The sequence below is a fragment of the Phodopus roborovskii genome, unplaced genomic scaffold, assembly GCF_943737965.1.
Source record: "Phodopus roborovskii unplaced genomic scaffold, PHOROB, whole genome shotgun sequence".
In the NCBI taxonomy this organism is placed as follows: domain Eukaryota; kingdom Metazoa; phylum Chordata; class Mammalia; order Rodentia; family Cricetidae; genus Phodopus; species Phodopus roborovskii.
The window spans coordinates 11,056,655-11,081,358 of NW_026126602.1; the positions used below are offsets into that span (position 1 = coordinate 11,056,655).

The following is a 24,704-nucleotide window of genomic DNA, read 5'->3' on the forward strand; positions in this document are numbered from 1 at the left end:
GGGACAAGACCTGTGGCGGGAGGTAAAAACCTTACTCCTTACATATATACATACAGTAAACACACAAATAATAATCCCATGAAATACCAAAATGCTAAACTAGTTAAATTACACAAATTATAAGATCATCTGGCCTAAATAAAAGACAGCCCTGTCCTCTAGCCAGGAAAGAAGAGATGGAGCGACTGAGGAGTAAGAAAAAATAGAGAAGTCTGGGCAGGGGAAAGGAAACAAGGGAAAAGAAGGGATAGTAGGAAAGAGGGAGGGGATAAGGAAAGGGAACATGAAGGGAGGAAAGGAAGGATAGAGAGAGAGAGGGAAAACATTGGTAAAGATGTATTTCATTCTCTTTCTTTATAGCTTATCTCAAATATTTTACGCAAAACTTCTTGGGTGTTGGTGGCTCCATTTTCAGATTATCCAAATTTATTTTAATTGTATTTAAGTATTTAATGATATTTAAGATGTATACAAGTCAGAGGGGGGGTTGTCTGAGGAGAGGGTGTGGGAGTGGAGATGTCAGTGTGTGTTAAATGGGTTTCCTTCTGGAAGAGTTAATATGAAATGGGATCATCTGCAAAAAGACCCTGCTGAAGCCATTTTGCTGAATTTCCCTGAGAAATTTCCCTGAAAAACCTGTGGTAGAGAATGTCAGTGGTCCTCTGTTTTAATATGGACTAGGTTATACTGGTTCCTTTATAATTTTATGTGGGTTGGGTTGAGGGATCCTGTGGTCAGAGGAAAAGTTTTCTTCCTTTCCCCTGTGACTTCCAGGGATCAAACTCAGGTGATTCCTTCTTGGTGGCTCATTTCCCCACTGAGCCATCTCTCTGGGCTACAGCTGGTTCCTATGAGGATCTCCTCACTTCCCTGGGCGAATGAATAAGACCTCCCTTGGCCTCTGGTGTGGGCTGTGAAGTGCGTGGCTGAATGGCTCAATAACAAACTGAAAGTACCTGTCTTAAATGTTTTGGGTCTTGGTAGTAAAGTGGACTAAGAACTTTCGGGATAAATTCTGGAAACCAGAGGAAAAAAGAGAATGGGGTATTTGATAAAACACAGACCCCTGAGGGAAGAAGGGCACACCTGCCTACCATCCAAGTCAACTGAATTAAGAAGAGTGGAAATAAAAGACTCAAAAAAGACAAATGCCAAGTCCTCTTTCTCCTTTGAAGATCCTAGCTTCTCATTTTATATGTGTTTTATTTATGTGAGTGTGAGTGTGTGTATGCCTTGAAAACAGAAACCAGAAAGGGGACCATGCTCACGATAAGGGGCAAGTAAGGCTTTCAAGGAGAAGTGGGGAGATAGCACATGTGACCTGAAAGTGGGAGGGGCATTCCTGGACAGGAAGAGTTTCCGAGGGATTTGGACAAAGGGGAGTTGGGAAAGGGGAGTGAGGATCAACACAAATCAAGGAAGCTTCTTACTTTTAAGGCAATTAAAAAAAATAAAACAGAAGCAAAAGAATGAAACAAAACAAAACAAAACAAACAAACAAAAAAAAACCAACCAACCAACCAACCAAACAAACAAAAAAACCCACAAAGGAGTAGGGGAAGGAATGTGCTCTAGAAAGTACAGATCCCACTGTGTCACAATAAAAACCACAAACAAAGGAGCACTGAGTCAAATGCTGTGAATGTGCTCTTCTGTTATATTTGGCAATCTGATTGCTAAATCTTTCATTTCCTCCATACTCTATTAACAGCCTTCCTTCTCCGTTCATTTCTCAGATCTTGGCCTATCACCACACATCATGGCCCTAACTTTGAAGCCCACAGCAACCATCATTTTTCTCTCCCTTTTTCTCTCCTCATTGCAGCCTTAATATCTGACTCAGGCTTGTACTTTGTTAGGGTAAGGTGGGTAGTGAATCTCCTAGTTCAAATCTGAGACAGCACAACTATCTTCTATTAGGCTTGTTTTCATGTTGTAGGCAAAAGCTGGGTCTTAGGAAACAGCCACCCTACAGAAGTCGGGAAGGTGCCATCTACTGCCTGTAAATCTGTTATTTTGGTTTTTTGGTGGTGTTATTTGTTTGTGGAATGTTCTCTGGTTATGGCCTCCATGATGTTACTATTTAGATTCCACCTATGTGCAGAAACAAATTCTTGATGACTTCTTTTAAATACTAACTTATAAAAAACTGAGGAAAAATAGAATAAGTTGGATCAGAAAATAGAAGTAGACTTTAACAAAGGATGGAGGTGAAGAGCATAAAAAAAAGGGGTAGGGTGTGCTCAATTGAATACAAATAGTGGGAACAATAGCAAAATCCAGTAAAGTGCCTATGATAAAAGCTGAGGACATGAGTTTGAATGTCAGTACCTATGTAAAATGCCGGAAAATTTGCCATATGTTATTAATACCTGAATGAAGAGGCTGGTGTGTAGGGAGATAGGCAGACAAGCTTTCCTGAATTGGTGAGCTAAGCCATAGGTTCAGTGGGAGATCCTGTCTCAATAAATTAGGTGGATAACAATTGAGGAAAACATCCAATGCTTACTTTTGTCCTTTACACACTTGCACATCAACATGTATGTACATTTGCACTTACCCACATGAATACACACTACATATAACACATAAGCAGGAAAGAGAAAGAAAAAGTTACTGTCATTTTTTAGTATAGGGTCACCAAAATTTACTTGCAAAATCTGTGAGTATCCTCGAGTTACAGACAGTCTGACAAGAACAGGAGAAGGTGTGAGTTCAGAATTTTGCTAAATGACAACTTTTCATGCAATATACTTATTAACTTGATGTGTCACTGTGGTCAGGTTAGGGTGTGATGTCCTGTCAGTTGTTTGATCAAATACTCATCTAGATGCTTCTGGGAAAGTATTTGTTTATATGTATTCTGACTTTAAGCTAATATAACTTGCTTTAGGTTAAATAGAGACTTTGTTTATTTAATTTACTTACCCACAATCTGGGTGGCCCTCAATATATAGACTGAATTTTCTCAAAAAGGAAAAAAATATCTCACTTAAGACAACAATTTAGAAAGCCTGCCTGAGTCTCAGCTTGCATTCTGTGCTGTGGATTTGGGATTCAAGGCTGCCCATTCAACTCAGACTTGAAATTCCAGTTTGCCAGCCTGCTCTACAGGTTTTTAGTTTGCTAGGCCAACATGCTACCCCCATCTATTACCCATTACACACACACACACACACACACACACACACACACACACACACACACACACACACCTGAGCACTCTCAATTCATATGTGTGTGTGTATGTGTGTGTATATATTCCTACACACAACCAAGATTTCACTTAGATTTGTGAGACTGCTTCTTCCTTTATGTTAAAAGCTGTTTTTAAGTCCAAACTGCCTCCCCTTCATTCATGACACAAAGATGGATATTTGATAACCAATATGATTAGAGTTGGAGATCTGAGAGAATTTCCGTAAGCAGGACATAGGAACAATTCAAGGGATATGACATGTGATTCATTGCTCTGTGACATATTAGTGTCACATGTCTAAATTACCTTAACTAACTAGGGCATCCAGAACAAACTACATCTCTTAAAAGTGAGTCCTTATCTTGATGAGTTTGTGAAGTCAGCTCTGCTTGCTGTTTGTGTGACCTGTAGCTTACACCAGTGAGGGGAAGAGGTGTAATAGGTTAGGAACTCAAGGTATTCTTGATTGCACTGTGCATTGAAAGAAGTTCTAAGTTAGGCATGGGCCCAGATTTTCAAGTCCAGCAAATTTTAGCCTCTGGCCTCTGTGCTACTTGGGCAACGAGGTTATTGACTTGGAATGTGGGTGCCAAGAGGCCTGCCTTTCTGTACAACCTAGAAAAGGGTTTCCCCTACAAATCTGAGGCTTTCTCTGGTCACCGTCAGGATACAATATAACCAGATCTTTTCAGTCTTGAAGGACATCCTGTTTTCTTTCATTTGTGCCATCAGAAAGGACCCAGTATAGTTATAAGGATAACTCTTGATTAGAAAGTAGTTACTGCTTCTGTCCAGAAAAGGAAGCCCCAAAGCATGGCAACAAAATCTCCTTCCATATGATAAAGAGTGAAAGGAAAGCAAAGAAGATGAAATGTTTCAGGATTTCTCCAGCTGGGATATTGATGTCAGATCCAAAAAGTTGACTTACCTCACAGGTCCTCTTTTGTTTGCAAGACAACATAAGATAGTCACTGCGATATGGGTCACCAGGAACCCAAATCCGATACCCAGTAGAGTCCATATATCTGGAATTACAAACCCATGAAAAAGATAAACATGATTCAAAAAATATTAATGATTCCAAACTTTTCCCAAGAATAATGTTACCTACAATTCTGTGTGTACATGAATCCAGCACTAGAAGGGTTAGATCTGATATGGCATCGATTTCCTGTCCATCCTTGTCTGCACCTGAAAAAGAAAAATCATGTAAGCGTTGAAAACTAAACAAAGACAAAGAAGAGAAGCATATTTGAGCAGAACTGTAGCAGTATTAATGATGGTCAAGAAATCTAGAGATACCAGGAATATGAGAAAAGTGTCTAAGAAAACAAAATATTAAGCCAAATTATAACATTACATTTTATTATGATTTTTGATATAGAATCTCTCACTGGCCTAGAACTTGACAAATAAGCTCAGCTAGACAGCCAGGGAGATTCAGGATTCACCTTTTTCTACCTCCTCAGTGCCAGGATTCTAAATACACCACCAAGCTCTATTTTTTGTTTAAGATGGGTTCAAGGTATCAGTAAACATGCTATTATCCATGCTCTTTCAGCCTTTGTAGTTTTGGTAGTGAAGAAATTGAGTTCTTTCAGAGAATACAGTAATTCAAACTATAGATTGGGATACATATAACTAGAATACAAATGTTATTTCTCATAACAGATGTTTCTTTAATAACTTAGATTTACAATTAATTTAAATTAATACCATCATTTGTACCTTAGAAAAAAAATATTCAGATCCCACCAAGCTTCTGTCATCTACCTTATTTAGGAATATAAATGGTAAATCTTGTCACACTGGAATAGATTATCCTCAGAACACCAGAATCTGGAAACAAAATGACCTTCTAAAAGACATATTTGTTTGTTTGTGACAGAGTCTCTCTCTCTATGTAGCACTGATAGTCTTGTAACTCATTATTTAGACCTTGCTGACCCTGATATCACAGAGATGCACCCGTCTCTAACTCTCAAGTGTTGGGACTAAAGGTCAGTGGCACCATGTGCAGGCAAACATTTTTATTTCTAAGTAACTTTTTTCTGGTATAATGAGTTACCATATGAGAGCAGAAACTAATATCCATGTTCTTATTTAGTAGAAACAATGAAACACAAACTAAGGTGGTTTGGGCTGGATTTGCTGCAAGTTTACTGTGTGTGCTACAAAATAATTTAAAATTAATTTTTGAATATGTGTTTAAACCTGTGCGTCAGAAGCATTGCTTACTGTGATGCCTAGTTTTATGTCAACTTGACACATACTAGACTCATTGGAAAAGAGGGAGCCTGGGTTGAGAAAATGCCTGTATAATATCAGAGTATTGTAAAGGCTCAGCCCATTGTGAGTAGGGCCATATCTGGGCAGGAGGTCCTGGGTTTTATATGAAAGCAGGCTGAGCAAGCCATGTGAACCAAGCCAGTAAGCAGCACCCCTCCCTGGCCTCGGTCTCTAGGTTCCTGTGCCTTTGGATTCCTGTCCTGACTTCCTTTTATGATGAACAACGATGAACAATGATGTGGATAGTACATCAAATAAACTCCTCCTCCCCACATTGCTTTGATCATGCTGCTTTATGACAGCATTGGTAACCCTAATTAGAACACTCTGCAAGCACGTGTTTTCTGTCACTCTCCCTTTAAATTAGTAAAGTTAGATATGTAAAAGCAATTCCTTCCCCAAAATTGAAATAGTTAAATTAAAAAACCCTATTTATAGGTTCTAGGATCTCATCAGTTTGTTCTGTTCTTCTTTGATAATATTCCTTAGAAAGTAAAACTCAAACACAGTTTGATCTTTCTGAAGTTTATAAAATTCATAGGAAAATAGATTTGTTGAGTTTGGAGTTTTTAGTTTCTATTCTTATAATACTCAAGATTGTAAGTCTTTCATGTTTTCTTCTCATTCCCCATTCAACAGTAGGAGTGCTACATACCAGTATATGCTGGTATAACTTATAGATGCTTTCATGTCCTGTCAATTCTGAATTCATCATGTTTTCTGGGTTCCTTCTGAAAGTGCCATAATCCTGGTGTCAGTGAAAAACCTCTACTTTAAACAAATACTACATATTTAAATGTGTCTACTGAGTTCAGTTCTTTGAAAATACCTAAGAACACCACTGTAAAAAATATGGGGAAAACAAAAGCACATGGAGAGATAGCATGGATGAGTCTCGTCAGCTGTCTGAATGTCTGAATTAGATCATCATCTGTCTGTGACTGCTGTCCATCTATCTATATATGTAGATAGTGATATTTACATAAAACCTGGAGAAAAGAATGTGGAGGGACAAAGTGAGATGGATTTATAAGGTTGCAGAAGAATTCAGGACATTTAATGTCTTTTCATCTTTGTTTCTCAAGGGAAGTGTCTAAAGTAATTATGTAAATTTGATCCCCAGACTTCTGTAACTTTTCCATAGCAGGGTTGTCCTCTACTTTTGAACCATATTCTGAGGACAGCATCAATACCTTGCCAGGATGGTATCTGCACATCCTTCCAGCAACAGCAGTGAAATAATAAGTTTCCTTTCCTGAAGAACTGCAGTCAGGAAGTGAAAGAAGAATATTCTCTCTGTTCCAAGCTTGCCATAATTCCCTAATAAATATCATGAGGATGTTATTAAAATAAAGTATTAGTATCACTTTCATCATCATTTTTATGGGAGTCTTTCTCATTACTGAGTCAGGAAGATTAGAATAACAAATGAAAACTAAAACAATGTCTAATACCTCAGGTTAAAGGCTGTTTGTGAATTTAGTGGTGTATGAGGTGATTATATGCTTGTCAGAAGTGAAGGGTTGAGGATATCATGGGAGAAATGAGGCAGGAAAGTGCACGGCTTTGGTAGTGGAACTAGTGTGTTTTGGTTACATGGCTGAGCACCAAAGAAGAGCCACGGAGACAGGGAAAGTCTAGTCACAGATAGAATCTGGGTGTACTGTCTAGTGGTTTGGCAGGTTTGAGACTGTTGCATAATGGCCTGAGGCTAGAGACTTGTTCCAACAGGGAACAGGACAAAGATTCATCATATACCTTGACAATTAAAGACCAAAATGTTCCTCAGAGGAAATTATTCAGCTACTCTATATCTAGGCAAGACTGAAAGCAAACATGGTGTTATCTTTTGTGCACTGCTAATGTATCTATGAAGGTCACAAGCTTTGATAACCCCTAATATATATAATTCTAATTTAGAATTCTTGGATCTTGACAGCTACCTCTCCCTCTGTCTTCCCTTCCTTCTCTTCTTTTGTGCATGTGTATCTCCCTATTTTTTCATGCCAAGAACAAAGAAAATAGGTCTAAAAACTTTGAATTGTTAATTGTGTTATTTTTAAATAACAGTCATTTTATATTCATTCACTGTGAATAAAGGTGGCCATATGAAAAAAATATATATAGAAATGAGATTTATTTAGTTTTATACATCTGTTTTAACAGTTATTTTGCATAAATATGTCCTACATTTTAATCTTCTTCTTACAACTCTTAATGTTCCTATGACACAATTATAGAGAGCATTGTAGGTGCTTCCCAGAAACCCCGTGACATTAAACTCTGTTGCTTTCCTCTGGTTTTAGTGGAGTGGGACCTATTTGATCTCTGACAATTCCATGTTCTCCTAACAATGCTTCATGCATCAGCATATAGATTCCCAGCCAGCAGAGGTGGATCTATAGATAGAAACGGACATAAGTCTATGCAAGTGCTTGGTCACAAAGGCTTACACTTTGATGGCTATTTGTCTTTGAAGACTATCTTTTTCAACTATGATGTGAAACAGGAAGCACGTTTGAAGCCCTGATGCAAGCTCAGAGAGTCCTCTTGGTATTGTTTATCTGGAAAAACCATTCTGAGCATGGGGTTGATTAATAGGAGGCAGTCTGTGAAATTGCTGAGAGATGGAGAAATGTTGATTAATTCTGCAGTCTCCTCTCGGTTCAAGGTTCAATTCTCCATAGTTAGGCTTTGTATTTCATAAATTTCTTTATAATTCTGACTACTATGATTTCAGATTTGTTTTTAAATTTTATTTCTGTGTGTCTGTGTGAGTATATGACACATGTGTTCTGAACCCACAGAGGCCAGAAGAGGGTATTTAGCTCTCTGGAGCTGGAGCCATTAGCACTGTAATCCAAGCTTTGTCCTCTGAGGATGGGCAAGAGCTGTATGCATTTTCAATATATTGCTAATTAGATCTATGATTTAGCATTGTAGAAGACAGGCCTGCTTGATTTTATAAGTGTTTTTACACTAACAGGTTAGAACTCTTAAAGGGAATGCACACCTGTCACTTTTGCTAGGAGGATTCAGGGTCACTCCACATTTATAGTCCACACTTAGCTTATTACAAACTAGAATATATTTCTTCATTTGATCCTTCACAAGATGAAAGCATGGTGAAAACATCCCTAAGGAAAGCATCCAGAAAAACCATCCACTGTGGCTCCTCAGACTGTCCTGTGATGGCCATACATGCTTTCTTCCCAAGGTCTTTCTCAATTTAAAATACGGAGTGTAGTTGATATAGTGGTACTTGATACTCTACTTTGTATTTGTTAGAAAATCACAATTAGAAGACATTTCTTGTTTGGGTGGTCTGAATATGGCCATTTGTCTCATTAAACCTTACATGGGACATATGGAAATATAGAACAGGTGTGGGTCTGGGAAGATGAGGACAGAGAGGACACCTGGACACCAGGTGAATATCTACTGTTTCCTAGCTCCATGGCGTTATGAAATCCAGATACATCAGGCTCATTCATAAAAACCACAATGAGAACTTACAGAGTTTGTAGGAGAAGTACACACAGAAAAGACATACGAAAGTACACTGTTGCATGCTTTACCAAGCTGTTACACACAAGGTATTTGCTTTTTCATATTCATTCAAGTCATGATTATTCTCCACTGAATTTCTATTCCTTGTCCTAACAGACCAGTGTTCTAACTAAATTAGATAAGTGTTAACTCCAACTCCTTCAGGGACATTCAGTGAAGATGAAAGAAGAACTAAAACCATTGCCACACCTTCTGATTTCAAGGCTTGCCCAGAATGTCCCCAAACAATGCAATATAGTAACAATTTTTAAGATTCTTGGTGCAGGTACACAGGAAAGAAAGAGAGGCAGGTGTGGGATATATTCCTACTCACTATATTGCAATTTCTCCCACAGAGAAAATGGTGAAATCTGGAGGGGTTTTGCTTAAAATAAGTGTTTCCAGGATGATGGTCTGGGACCATCAAGAAAATGGGTGTAAAAAAATAGAGCTAATTGCTTAGCAAAGCACCTTAGCATCCTGGATGAATTTACTGTAATAGAACATGAGGAAGCAGGAGGAGCACCTGAATAATCTCAGAGCCTCAGAATGCTGCAACTCCACAGTGAATTCCAGTGATTAATTTGCTTGGACTAATTTCCCCCATGAGTAATTAGCTCCAGCATGTTTCCAAATTTTATAAGTATTAGGTGGAGCACACCTGAAAGAAAAAGATAAACATCCTGCTTCATTCATGCATAAAGGTCTGTTTTCTTATACAAAGAATAGAAAGGGAGAAATAAAATATAATTAGATTCATTCAGCCACAGCCAACAGTAATCTTCTTAAATTGTAGTAGGTCTTCTGCTACTGGCATGTTCTAGCTGAGGTGTCACTAGAATATCTCATTTCTGGGTGTACTTGCCAACACCCATTCATTACTTTCCCACACCTGCAACACAAACTCATCTTGTCCTTCTTGTCATTTGTGTACACACCCAGGCTATTTGTCACAGTGCCAGGACAAATAAGGAGCAGCTACACACTAAGCTTGTGTATATGACTAATGCAGTGGGATTCAGCAGAGGCTGAATCTGGCTATTTAAATGAATTGGATTGTTGTCTTTAGAAATAAAATCAAGTTTAGTTTATTTATATTTGTTCTAATAGATTTGAAGAAAGCAAAGGGTGTTCAGAGGCAGGCTTACCCCATAAAGATATTATCTGATTATACAAATTTAGAAGATAGTGCATATGACTAGGAGGTGTCATCTAATACTTGCCATAGATCTAGTAAAATTGAGAACACACTTATTTGTGTGATTTCTAATAAGTATCAATCAAAAAGAATCTTCAACTTACTTTAAAATGCCACATTCCATCAGGAAGAAAAAAGTTAAATAAGAGTCCTATGTTTTAAAATATTGGAGCCTGTAAGACAGTCCAGTTGGCAAAGTGCTTGTTGTAGAAGCATGAAGACTGGAGTTCAATTCCCAGCACCACTGTAAAAAGGCAGATATGGTAGGCCTGTTTATAATCCCCAGCACTGTGGAGGCAGAGACAAGTGAATTCCTAGTACTAGTGAGAGATCCCATCTCTCAGAGCAAGGCTCCTTTGAACACTTGAGGTTGATCTCTGACCTACACATACATAATCCATACATACACATGTACATGTATTTGCACAATATACAGACACATGAACATGCACACACATCTGCCTCACCACATTCACACACACACATGGTTTAGAAGTTGAAAAAAATGTGACAAATTCTTATATGTGCCCCTTTGATTTAATTGCAATTATCAGGTCTAATCATTTTCACCTCCTAAATCACTTTTGCCATTCAGTCCCATTGCATTCCTACCCTTGGGCCTGGCTAAAAGCCCCTGTCACTTTGGTATGGGAACAGGTCCAAACTGGTTTCTAGTCTCCAGACTGAGGTCACATTTATTCCTCTCTAAACTTGCACTGTTTCCAGTGCTTGTAGAGTCCTGCCAGGTAAGATGGCTCTGTGCAAAACCTGTCCTTTTGCTGCACAGCTTTGCTCTCAGTTTTACTTGGGCTCATAGCCCCTTTACACTTGTTCAAAGTTCGTCAACTGAGAAATGCTCTTTCATACTCTAGGACTTTCCATAACCTCTACTGTCAGTGGCTAGATGATGGACCCCTTTCTTTATCCACCTGGACATCTAGCATTTACCCCTTTAAGGCCAGAGACCAACTGTCATTGACTTCTGGAGAATTTCTTTTATGTCTTAGCTTGACTTAGATATTCCAAGTTTTGAACCATAGTGTCATGATAGTACTTTAATCACATAGGATCCCAGTGGTCAGTTTCCTATTAACTTCTTGCAAACTAAATTTATTGAGGAAAGGCTTATATGTATTCACTCATAGGAATTAACATGCACCATTCTGTATGTAAATGTTCATTTGCTGAAAATATTCATTACCATTGCCATAATAGCATCTACTATCTGTTAGTAGAACCATCAAAACACTTCTCTTTTGTGCACACATAATATCCTTTAACCTTTAGAAACTCCCACTTACAGCATTAGGACCTTAGAGTTAACTGAGACACTGGCCCAAGCACTAAGAGACAAGTTCAGCTCTGAGTGTCAGAGCCGGTAGTTAAACGGTGGTAACTAATAGTTTCTCAGGTGGTACTGACTCTTCTGTTATGACGGCCCCATTTGAGAAAGCCCTTTCAGAGAACAACCCATGAGGTTAAAACTAACTGTTCATAATTTACAGAAAAAATTAAAACAGTGAACATTTCTGCAGCAAGATCTTGTTCTTTACTCTTCTTGAATTTTTGTCCTCACACCATATTAACTATTAGTGAAAAATTAAGTTCTAGTTCATTATAAAACATTGTTTAGATATTATTAGATTCTGTCCTTGGGGGATGATAATTCAAAGATGCAAACCATGTGTTCCCCTGTGGCTTTTATTTCAACTTGAACATGAATTCTGAGTCAGATTGCACAGCATTTTACATGTAGGCAGGAAGCATGTTCATAAGTTATTTAAAATTATTATAGTAAAGAAAGAACATTAATTACTTCTGGGCAGAGGGAAGAGAAAATTTTTCTTCACTTTCCTATGTTCTAATAGGTATGTACTGAGCTGTCATTTTTGATGCAATAGTATAAGATATTTTTAAGTTAAAAATAATATGAAGTTGATGCCTTATCTTAAACGTTGTGTTTTCCTTGCTTTCTGTTTGCAGTTATGAAGTAGTAAGTCCCTTGAGCTTTATGGGAAATAAATCAAAAAAATAAAAAGAAAAACGAGGGAAAGAAGAAACAGCACCTGGTACTGTTTCAAGCAGTCGGGCTTGATCAAACCACATTAGTCTGGAAGGAATCCACAGCTTTTCATTTTCTGTGGAAACAAAAATAGAAATCCTTTTCCCCAGTAACTTGTAAATTTTGGAGTCAAAGCATTTGTTTTTATTTAATTTATTATTTTACATGTCGATCCCAGTTCCCTCTCCCTCCTTCCCTCCCTCCCTACGTCCCTCCCTTCTTCCCTTCCTTCCTTCCTCCCTCCCTTTTACCCTCTCTGCCCTCTCACATGCACCCTAACCACCCTCCCCTCCCATCCCCACACCCCAGTTCCATAAGTAGGGGAATGCCATCATGTTGGGGGTCATGTAGATCATGAAGTAGGGACTAAGGCTTCTCTCCTATCTCTAGGTTAAGGCAGTTATCCCTCCATGGGGGATGTGTTAGCAAGGTCCTTTGGTGCACCAGGGATACATCCGGGCTCCACTGTCTGAAGTCCCTTAGACTGCTCAGTCCTTCTGGCTGAGACCCATATTCAGTCAGTTCCATGCTGGCTTCCCAGCTATCAGTCTGGTGGTCCTTTAGCGCCTCCTTGTTCAGGTAAGCTGGTCTTGTCTTTTCCATCTGCATCTGGGTTCCAGTTCGAATCAGTGTTTATGTATGGGTGTTTGCTCTTGTTTCCAACAGGCTTTAGATAAGGGCTCCATGGATAAGTTAGTTGTTCATCTCACTGTCCATGAAGGGTATTTATGGTACTCTTTCCACAGAAGCTCAAATTGTTAGTTGGCGGGAGTCTTGTAGTTCTCTAGATCTTTCTTTGTGTTCAATTTAATCTTCAAACCAATATTGGCTCCCTCTTTTATGTTCTCTCTCTCTCTCTCTCTCTCTCTCTCTCTCTCTCTCTCTCTCTCTCTCTCTCTCTCATCATCTATTCCTAACCGGGCTCAATCTTCCTGGTTGCACGTGTTTTCCATTCCTCCCCCTTGTTTTCTCCTACTTCTATATCCATTCGCTGCCCCCCCCAATTCCCCTGTGCTCTTGGGGATTTGTCCCTTCCCTGTTCTGTGAGGGACTTTATATGAATTTCTTAGAATACACCTTGTATCCTAGTTCCTCTGGTGGTGTGAATTATAGGCTGATGATCCATTGCTCTAGGTCTAAAATCCATATATGAGTGAGTACATACTATGTTCCTCTTTTTGTGACTGGGTTACCTCATTATGGATGGTTTCTTCAAGTGCAATCCACTTGCTTGCGAATTTCAAGATACCATTATTTTGTTCTTCAGAGTAGTATTCCACTGTGTAAGTGTGCCACATCTTCATTATCCATTCTTCAGTAGAGGGGCATCTAGGTTGCTTCCAGGTTCTTGCTATTACAATTAGTGCTGCTATGAACATAGTTGAACAGATGTCTTTGTTGCATGGATGTGGATCATTTGGGTATATGCCTAAGAGGGGGATTGCCAGGTCCTGTGGTAAACTAATTCCCATTTTCCTGAGGAACCGCCATACTGATCTCCAAAATGGCTGTATGAGTTTGCACTCCCACCAGCAGTGGAGGAGTGTTCCACCTTCTCCACATCCTCTCCAACATAAGTCATCACTGGTGTTTCTAATTTTAGCCATTCTGGCAGGGGTAAGATGGTATCTCAAAGTTGTTTTGATTTGCATTTCCCTTATAGCTAAGGATGTAGAGCATTTTCTTAAGTGTCTTTCAGCCTTTTTGATTTCCTCTATTGAGAATTCTTTCTTCAGTTCTGTACCCCATTTTTTAATAGGATTATTTGGTGTTTTGTTGACTAGTTTCTTGAGTTCTTTGTATATTTTGGAGATCAGCCCTTGGTCGGATATAGGATTGGTTAAAATCTTTTCCCAGTCTGTGGGCTGCTTTTTGGTCTTGTCCACTGTGACATTTGCCTTACAGAAGCTTCTAAGTTTGAAGAGGTCCCATTTATTAATTGTTTCTCTCAGTGTCTGTGCCCCTGGAGTTATGTTCAGGAAGCAGTCTTCTATACCTATTTGTTCAATGGTACCTCCTACTTTCTCTTCTTAGAGGTTCAATGTGGCTGGATTGATGTTGAGGTCTTTGATCCATTTGGACTTGAGCTTTCTGCATGGTGACAGACATGGGTCTATCTGCAGTCTTCTACACACCCTCATTCAATTGAGCCAGCACCATTTTTTGAAGATGCTGGCCTTGCCCCATTGTATAATTTTAGCTGTTTTGTTCAAAATCAGGTGTTCATAGGTGTGTGGGTTAATATCAGGACTTTCAATTCGAGTCCATTGGTCTACCTGTCTATTTTTTTGACAATACCAGGCTGTTTTCAGAACTATAGCTCTGTAGTAGAGCTTAAAGTCAGGAATGGTGATGCCTCCTGAAGTTCTTTTATTGTATAGGGTTGTTTTGTCTATCCTGGGTCTTTTGGTTTTCCATATAAAGTTGATTATTATCCTTTCAAGGTCGGTGAAGAATTGTGGTGGGATTTTAATGGGGATTGCATTGAATCTGTAGATGATTTTTGACAAGATTGCCATTTTTACTATGTTTATCCTACCTATCCAAGAGCATGGGAGATCTTTCCATTTTCTGGTATCTTCTTTAATTTCTTTCCTTAGAGCCACAAATTTCTCATTATACATGTCTTTTACTTGTTTGGTAATCATTACACAAGATACTTTATTTTGTTTGTGGCTATTGGAAAATGTGGTGTTTCTCTGATTTCTTTCTTTGTCTCTTTGTTGTGTGAATAAAAGTAGGGCTACTGATTTTTTTGAGTTTATCTTGTATCCTTCTAGTTTGCTGAAGGTGTTTATCAGCTGTAGGAGTTCCCTGGGTCACTTATGTAAACTATCCATATCATCTGCAAATAGAGACAGTTTGACTTCTTCCTTCCCAATTTGGATCCCCCTGATCTCCTTATGTTGTCTTATAGCATTAGCTAGAACTTCTAGTATGATATTGAATATATATGGAGAGAGAGAGCAGCCTTGTCTTGTTCCTGATTTTAGAGGAATTGGCTTAATTTTCTCTCCATTCAGTTTGATGTTGGCAGTTGGTTTGTTGTATATTGCCCTAATTATGTTTAGGTATGTTCCTGTTATCCCTGACCTCTCCAAGACCTTTATCATGAAAGGGTGTTGAATTTGTCGAATGTGTTTTCAGCATCTAGGGAGATAATAATATGGTTTTTTTTTTTTCAGTTTGTTTATATGGTGGATCACGTTGATAGATTTTCATATGTTAATCCATCCGGGCAATCCAGGGATGAAGCCTAATTGGTAATGGTGGATGATTTCTCTGATGTATTCTTGAATTTGGTTTGCCAGTATTTTATTGAGTATTATTGCATCCATGTTCATCAGGGATATTGGTCTGTAGTTTTCTTTCTTAGTTGTGTCTTTGTGAGGCTTGGGTACCAAGGTTATTGTGGCCTCATAAAAAGAGTTTGGCAATGAACCTTCTGTTTCTATCTTGTGGAACAGTTTGAGGAGTTGTGGTATTAGTTCTTCCTTGAATGTCTGGTAGAATTCTGCACTGAATCCATCTGGCCCTGGACATTTTTTGGTTTGAAGGCTTTCGATGACTTCTATTTCACTGTGGGTAATAGCTTTATTTAAGTTTTTTGTCTGTTCTTGATTTAATTTTGGAAAATGATAGTTATCCAGAAATATGTCCATTTCCTTTGAATTTTCAATTTTTGTGGAATACACATGGTCAACGTATGACCTGAAAATTTGTTTGAATTTCCTCTGTGTCCATTGTTATGTTCCTTTTGTCGTTTCTGATATTGTTAATTTGCATGTTCTCTTTCTGCTTTTTGGATAATTTGGATAAAGGTTTGTCTTGTTGATTTTCTCAAAAAACTAACTCTTCGTTGTATTGATTTTTTTTGTATTGTTTTCCTGGTTTCTATTTTGTTGATTTCAGCCCTCAAGTTGATTATTTCCTGGTGTCTACTCCTACAGGGTGAGTTCGCTTCTCTCTGTTCTAAGGCTTTCAGTTGCACTGTTAATTCTCTTATGTGACTATCCTCTGTTTTCTTCATATGGGCACTTAGTGCAATGAACTTCCCTCGTAGCACTGCTTTCAAGGTGTCCCATAAGTTCGGTTATGTTGTATCCTCATTCTCGTTGAATATTAGAAAGTCCTTAATTTCTTTCTTTATTTCTTCTTTGACCCAGGTGTGATGAAATTGCACATTGTTCAGTTTCCATGAGTTTGCAGGTTTTCTGCTATTTGTGTTGTTGTTGAATTCCAATTTTAAAGCATGGTAGTCTGATAAGATACAGGGGACTATTCCTATTCTCTTGTATCTGTTGAGGTTTGTTATGCCACCTAGTATGTGGTTGATTGTAGAGAAGGTTCCATGTGGAGCAGAGAAGAAGGTATATTCTTTTGTCTTTGGATGGAATGTTCTATAGATGTCTGTTAACCCTAGTTGAGATATAACTTCTGTTAGTTCTTTTGTTTCTTTGTTGAGTATCTGATTTTTGCTCCTGTCTAGTGTTGAGATTGGTGTATTGAAATCTCCCACTATAAGTGTGTGAGGTTTTATATGAGCTTTGATTTTTAGTAGTGTTTCTTTTACTAATATGGGTGCCTTTGTATTAGGGTCATAGATGTTCAGAACTGAGACTTTGTGTTGATGGATTTCTCCTGTGATGAATATGAAATGACCATCTTCATCTCTTTTGACTAATTTTGGTTTGAAGTCTAACTTGTTAGATATTTGGATAGCCATGCCTGCTTGCTTCTTGGTTCCATTTGATTGGAAAATCTTTTCCCAACCCTTTACCCTGAGGTAATGTCTATCTTTGAAGCTTAGAAGTATTTCTTGTAGGCAGCAGAAGGATGGATTCTGTTGTCGTATCCATTCTGTTACCCTGTGTCTTTTTATAGGTGAGTTAAGACCATTAATGTTGAGGGTAAGTTAGACCATTAATCAATGGTTGATACTTTTTTGATTAGGTTTGTTTTTGGCAATGGTATTTATATTTATTCTGCTTTACCCTTGGTTTCTGGTGCAGTTGGATTATCTGTTGCCTACATTTTTGTGGGCGTAGTTACCTTCCTTGGGTTGGAGTTTTCTTTCCAATTTTTGCTGTAGGTCTAGATGTGCAGATACGTATTTGGAAAACATGGTTTTGTCATTAAATATCTTGTTTTCTCCATCTATAGTGATTGAGAGTTTTGCTGGATATAGTAGCCTAGGCTGGCATCTGTGTTCTCTTTATACTTGTAGAACATCTATCCAGGTCCTTCTAGCCTTGAGGGTTTCCATGGAGAAGTCAGGTGTAATTTTGATAGGTCGGCTTTTATGTTACCTATCATTTTTTCTTCACTGCTCTTAATATTCTTTCTGTATTCTGTATGCTAGGTGTTTTGATTATTATATGTCAAGGGGTCTTTTTTCTTTGGTCCAGCCTATTTGGGCTTCGGTATGCTTCTTGTACTTTCATGGGAATGTCCTTCAGATTGGGAAAGTTTTCCTTGATGATTTTGTTGAATATGTTTTCGGCACCTTTTAGCTGGGCTTCCTCACCTTCCTCTATGCCTAGTATTTTTAGGTTTGGCCCTTTCATGGTGTTCCACATTTCCTGGATGTTTTGTGTTTAGGATTTGTTGGATTTATGTTTTTTTTTTTTTTTTTTTTTTTTTTGATGAATCTATTTCTTCTAGTTTATCTTCTGTGCCAGAGATTCTCTCTTTGATCTCTTGAATTCTGTTGGTTATGCTTGTGTCTGTAGTTGCTGATTTTTTACCCAGTTTTTCTATTTCCAGCATTCTTTCGGTTTGTGTGGCCTTTATTTTCTCTATTTCTGTTTTCAAGCCTTGAACCTTTTCCTTCACCTGCTTGTTTTTTCTTGGCTTTCTGTAATTTCCTTAAGGAATTTGTTTATCTTTTCCACTTTTTTGTTTGATTTTTCCTCCATTTCTTTAAGGGATTTTTCTTACATCTTCTTTGAGGGCCTCTATCATTTTTATGACAGTAATTTTTAAGTCGTTCCCTTCTGCTTCCTCTGCTTTGTTGTGTTCCGTTCTAGTTAGTGTAGATTCCCTAGATTCTGGTCGTGTCATGCTTGTCTTTCTGTTGTTAGGTGTTTTCTTTTATTGCTGTCTTCCCATAGCTTCTTCTAGTATGTGTTGTTGGGGTCTCCCCCTCTCTATGGTACTTCCCCGGTGGGCTTATGTGGTTCAGAGATTCAATATCTGTAGCTCTGGGTGGTCCAAGCTCTTTAGGAGATCTCTCCGCAGACAGGGACCCAGTGATGGGGTCAGGGCTGAGGACCCAGTAGAAGATGCTAGTAGTCAATGGCTTTAGCCAATGGCTGGCGGAAGAGGACAAAGTCTGAGGTGAACTTGAGAAGTTTCTGCAGGATAGTCTGATCTCACTGGAAACTGGCACTCTTCAGCTGAGGCCTCTTTCTTTAGCAGAGGCCCTGATTGGGAGGTCAAGTATCTTTCTGGCAGGAACTCAGAGTGGACTTGTAGAGATAGATGGATCTCTGGTATAGGCCCAGGACTCCAGCAGAGGACTGGAAGTGGGGTCAAAGACCAAGCACATGGAAATTACAGGTGGTCCTGTATGGATGGGCTGGTGTCCTTTGTTCATAGTAGCCCCGAGAAGTCTCTTAAGTAGGTTGGACTATTGGCTCCATCTTCTGTCCCAGTGCTCAACCAGAGCAGCAGGACAGTGGGCAGGGTAGGGCACAGGGTAGGAGGGTCAGGCTTGTCGTGGGGATCAGTGGTGGTGTATCAGAGCTCCAAGGGTGCTCTAAATGGGGACAGTACAAAAGAGCAGCGGGATCAGGGGCCAACTTGTAATTTGTGGGTATTATTTTTTAAAAATTTTCTTCTCCCCATGAAATCCAAAAAGAATTTTCCTTTAAAGCACATATTTTGAACTCTTTGTTCTGGGAAGACCTTTTATTCATACTTTCTGTGCCACGCATTAAAATATACATGAGCATACAAACACAATATGGGGAGGTTAAAATGGAGAATGAATGAGCCATCAGCTGCCATGCTTCTAGAAGGAATTTCACTAGCTGTATTAGAAAGCCTGGGGTCACTCTGACCTTTTGGTAAAAAAGGAAAGTTACTTGTATAACATGGTTAAAACCTGCACTCTTCCCATGGCTGTACCAAACTGAGACAGAATTTCAAGCTCAACATTCTGCTTTTTTGAGAAATTATTGAACACTTTCTGATTTTTAGCCTTGCTATAGGTGCCAGGTAATCTAATCAGCAGATTGTGTTCTTTTTGGCCTCCAAACTCACATAGGATAAGGACAATGCCCTTCACTACGTACAGTTATCTTATTCTTGTCACATATGTCTCCTGTGACAGGTGCACTGTATACAGATCTTGAGATATTCTCACTTTCATATAATTGTAGTTTTTGGCTCACATCCTAATCTTCAAGAAATGCCTTAATTGAGGATTACAGATGCAATGCCTTCCCTTGTTCTTCCCCTAGTTCCTAGTAATATAATTCACCCAATTATTTTTCTTTTGCATTTGTTGTAAATATATATGAACATCTGACTTTTTTGTACCTATAAACATAAGTAAGTAAAATACAAATATTTACACATTACATGAATACTCCTGTATTTAATTTATACTAAAGTGTATGAGCATAAATCTGAAGACCTGACTATGGTGGATGGTTTTTCAGACACAATAAAAATTGTGAACATAATATAAGCAGAATATATACGGAGTGGTTTCATGACACCTGTGTTACTGAAAGAGTCTTAAACACGTTTCAAATCAGGCATATTGGTCCTTCAAAGTCTCAAGAAGGGATGATTGCATAACATCTTCATCCAGAAAGAAACCAGTGTTTGCTTGCTGTTAGAACATCACACAGTGTCATACACAAGTGAAGAGAGATAGTATGGCCATGAATGAATGCCAAAGTCTGAAGTAAACTGACTCCAACGTGAATGTAAAGGACATAGCCTGTTGTGACATTTAGTAAACATGATCTCATTTCTTAATAAATAGTTCCCAATGCACAGGGAAAGGTAGATGAATTTGTATAAAGAACAGAGGGCCTTTTAGGCAAGAAGAGACAGCACGATGGATAACCCACTGTTCTAAGTACCAACAAGTCTATGTCCAACAGTATGTTCACTTCCCCTCCCAAAATAACAGTTCTGATGACGTTCCTCTAGGTCTCACTGAACAAGTGTCAACACAATTTTGTCTAAATATAAAATCAACCCAAAGACTTTGTTGTTTGTGTAGAATTTTTTCAGATCTCTCCTGGTATAAATTATTTATTTGCTTTGGAATTCCCTCAAATTTTTAATAAACTGTCTCTAATGTTTAGTAATTCCCAGGTGATTGAATACACACACACACACACACACACACACACACACACAGGTATAAACAAATGTGCCTCAAAATAAATGAAAAGTTGAAGGTTAACTGCTTTGTTTTAGAAGGCTAAGTATCTTTGTGTAATCCAAATAACACATCCACAAGATCATAGACTGATGTCTCTTGGAGATGTGTAAATATTTCATATTAAATATGTTGGCTTTCAACATGCATGCTTCCTGCACTTATGGATTCAACAATATTCAGACAGAAAATATTTGGGAAAAATACATCTGAACTTACATAGATATTTTTCATCATTCCCTAAACAATATAGTATGGTAATCATTGACATGGTATTTTTACTATACAAGTATTTTTAATGATAGAGAAATGAATTAAAATGTATAGCCAATATGTACAGTATATATGCAAATACTAAACCATTTTACATAAAAGGCTTGGACATCTATAGTGTTTGCAATACACTTCCTTTGAGGGGTATACATAATATGGTCAGATATATTTTGTGTGTACCTCACAGAGTGGTACTTAGATTCTTTATCTGTCTTTCATGGGCAGATTTCCTGAAGACCTCTTAAATTTCACATGCTTAGACAAAGCAAAGAGTAACGGTCTTTATTATGCAGTAACTGAGGAAGAAACACTGTTGGTGACCATTCGCAGGCAGCACATAGCTGGGGTCTCTGGGATAAGATTATAATGGGGCTGGTGCTAATAGGAGAAAAATTACCTTCTTAAGTGCTATTTTATTTTCTGAAGATCTTATAACTTTTAAGTACAATATGTCATTAGACTCTGTTGCAAATACTCTAGGTGAAGAAGGTGGAAAAGAAACTTCTTAAAGAAGCAAAGCAAAGAAAAACAAAGACTCATGTTACAAACTGACTTTGTCATTGTGTAGTCTAAGATTTGTGTGGTTTCTGTCATGATAAGCCCTGATAATGATTTTACTACATTTACTATACAGAAAAATAAGCACTTTTTGTTCAACCAAAAATGTACATACTTGTATTCCCTGAGGGTTTTGCAGCATTTTTCAAGAAGCATATTTCAACTAGTGGGCAATGACAACTGATATTTAGCAAATATTGCTTTTGTTTGTATTGCTAAATACTTAACTATTTTTATTTATTTATTTATTTATTTTTGGTATTTATAACACACAAAATAATGATGTAAATAGTGAAATATATTTGCATTTGCTGCACACATTTGATTTACATATTTATATCAGTGCAAGATTTTTAAAGCTTATGTTAGATAATTCAATATTTATTAGACTCTGTGTACCATAAATTATGTAATAAAATGTCTTTTAAAATTATTGTGGGTGTTTTCAAATAAAGACTTCATAGCGATGTGTTCAGAAATATTCTGGGTGACCTAAGGCTGTCCCCTGAGTGTTCGAATAGAAGCACAATTAACAACTCCCCTAAGCCCATGAAATTTGCATTTTATTGAAGTGAATATGGGTATAGGTGAGAGTATACCATGAACAAATAAATATACAAGTGAGTATGTACTGACATAATCAGGGCATAACTAAACAACACTAGACACTATGAGCCCAGAATAGACAGCTCTTTCAAATTGTTAATGTAAAAATTGTCATGAGTACTGGTATTTTCCTGCATGTGTGACCTGCATGTATGTGTGTTCAGTGCCTATAGAGGTCAGGATCCAAATAGAGATACAATCCACATGAACTGGAGTTACCAGTTCTCTTTGGGAATTAAAGCCATGCCTTCTGCAAGAGAAGGAATATTCTTAACCACTGAGTGTTCTCTTCAGGCACATTTTTCAAAAAAGTGTTAGTATGAAAAGGAGACGGATCTGCTGAGGACAAGCCAAGAAATTTGGTTGAATGGGGAAGTGGGGAGGTGGCGGCTACCTTGTCTCTTTAATGAGTTGGCTTAAAGAACATGCTTGTAATTCAATGGGGAGGCTGATTCCTGATAGACAAAACTAGCACAAAGCAATTCTTGAGGAAAGGTGAATGGTCCCAGAGCCATTGGTAGACAGGGTCTTTTCAGATGCTGTGGAACATGACAAGTGATGGCTGGTGTATCAGTTTCCTGACAGAACTACTTGACAGTTCTTTGATAATGAATATTTTTGGGGGAATTTGAAGGAAGTCATTGGCAGAAGTGGTCCTGAGGGGTGGGAATCATGTTCACTGTGATAGAAGCACAGGGATACTTTCTGACTCTTAGAAAAGAATGAAATCAGAAACCTGAATACATGTGCAATGTTAGCACATGAATGCCATTCAAGTTTGCCATGTGAATGTGTGTATAAGGTTACCACTCTGTGGGTAGCATTTTGTGCTCCTCGAATTTTATTAAAGATTACATAGCTATGGTTAAACATATGCAAGTTGCACTAGAAGTGAGGTTTTAAAGACAAATGGTAACAATTTCTTCAGCTGTTTCTTGTGGTGTAAGCATGAATGACCTTAAACTCCTAATTCTCTTGCTCCCACTTTTCAAACGTTTAGATAACAGGCATGAGATACCACAGTTTAATTCTGAACCTCCATTTTTAAGTAAATTATATGAATTTTTATTTATTTTGCTGTTACAGATAATTTCTCTATATTTCACAGATAGCATCTTCTTAGTGCCACTTACTACATGAAGTCTTATTCATTACAGAGCCAATGCTACACTTACATTAATACTTGTTTATTTTCAGTTTTCTCAAGTTTAATGACCAATTTATATTAGCTTCTTAGTCTAATTTTATAATTTGGAGCTTGCCAACAAATCCTGAGTTCAATACAGTGGAATGTCAGGTAAACAAATAGTATTCCTTTTTCTTTGGTCAGAGAAACCCCCATAGGAGAATTTTAGAAAGGGATTTCCATGGCGCTTTTCCCTTGGTGCCACATTGTACTGGCTCTTCTGTCTAAGATCAGCCAAGCATCCTGACTCCATGTCTTCCTCTGCCTCAGTTCCCTCCCTGATTTTGGTATTCTATAGCATGCATGAGAGGTTATCGTGTTCACGGTCAGTTCTCAGTTTGTTTAGATTCAGAAATCAGTTTCAAAACTTGTACATGTGATGCTGCCCATCATACTCTAAATTTTACTTCTCCCGATTCTCTTTCTACTTCTGTATATCTCCATTATAGTCTAACTTCCAGAGATTCTCTGTTCACTCACTGAATTTTCTATAGAATCTGTTACATCCCAAATGTACTCAAGGAACAGGAATAGACGAGGGCAAAGGAATGCATATGATGTTAAGGCAGGGGACACACTCTCAGGAAAAGGAAGGAAAACATCCTATAGTAAACCTAAGATGGGTGGAAAAATTGTTTTCCTTGATACAAAGGGAGTAAATTTAATTCTATGGTCTGTCTCCTTATTAACCAAGACCATTGGTCACTGGTGTTTGCCTTACATAGAAATGCTCTATAATACATAAATAATTTTACTTTTTTAAAAAATGTAATAAAATATAAAAATTTTATGAGAAAAGTGCAAAAAGAAGCTTCCCAATGTTATGAAGACAATATAGTCTTATTGGGTTTTTGGTGGTGTTTTGTTTTGTTTTGTTTTTTAAAGCTACATCAGCATATAAACTTTGGCTCCTACAGAGATTTTAGGCATTAGTCTTGATGTTTTTCTGAAGTTTTCTAAAAACATAGTAAAATAGTGATTTTCAATACAATAACACAAGAGTCTTCAAAACAATTGCATGAACTGAATCTTTCCCCTTACTTAAGGATAAGGAAGGCAAATATAATTATTTAGCCTTCAGGTACCTCAGTTTCCTCATCCACTAAACACACAGAGATAAAAGTTGCAATGTTACAGTATATCTAGGTGCTTAGAATGATACAGGTACATTGTTGGCTTCCTAATATGATAAGCTTTTACTATCATACATATTTAGTATGCTCCTAAATTATTCCATATATAGTGCTCATTGTTAGACTTCTCATGCCTAAAGTGAGTGACATTTTGATTAAAAACAAAACAAAACAGAAAATTGTCGAGTAAATGTTAACAGACTGAAATAGACAAGGAAAAGCTCCGTGTCCTAAAGTAACCTTGATG

The 24,704-nt window shown here is 37.8% G+C and overlaps 1 protein-coding gene across 1 annotated transcript in view; it reads right to left on the bottom strand.

Moving 5' to 3' along the window:
* Malrd1 (MAM and LDL receptor class A domain containing 1) overlaps positions 1-24,704 on the bottom strand; it is a 602,535-nt gene that overhangs the window by 34,214 nt on the left and 543,617 nt on the right. Inside the window, exons 36-37 of the mRNA XM_051205714.1 lie at positions 4,311-4,390; positions 4,128-4,224 (exon numbers count right to left, since the gene is read on the bottom strand). Of these exons, the coding sequence (XP_051061671.1) occupies positions 4,128-4,224; positions 4,311-4,390 (177 nt within the window). The remainder of the gene's footprint in view (positions 1-4,127; positions 4,225-4,310; positions 4,391-24,704) is intronic.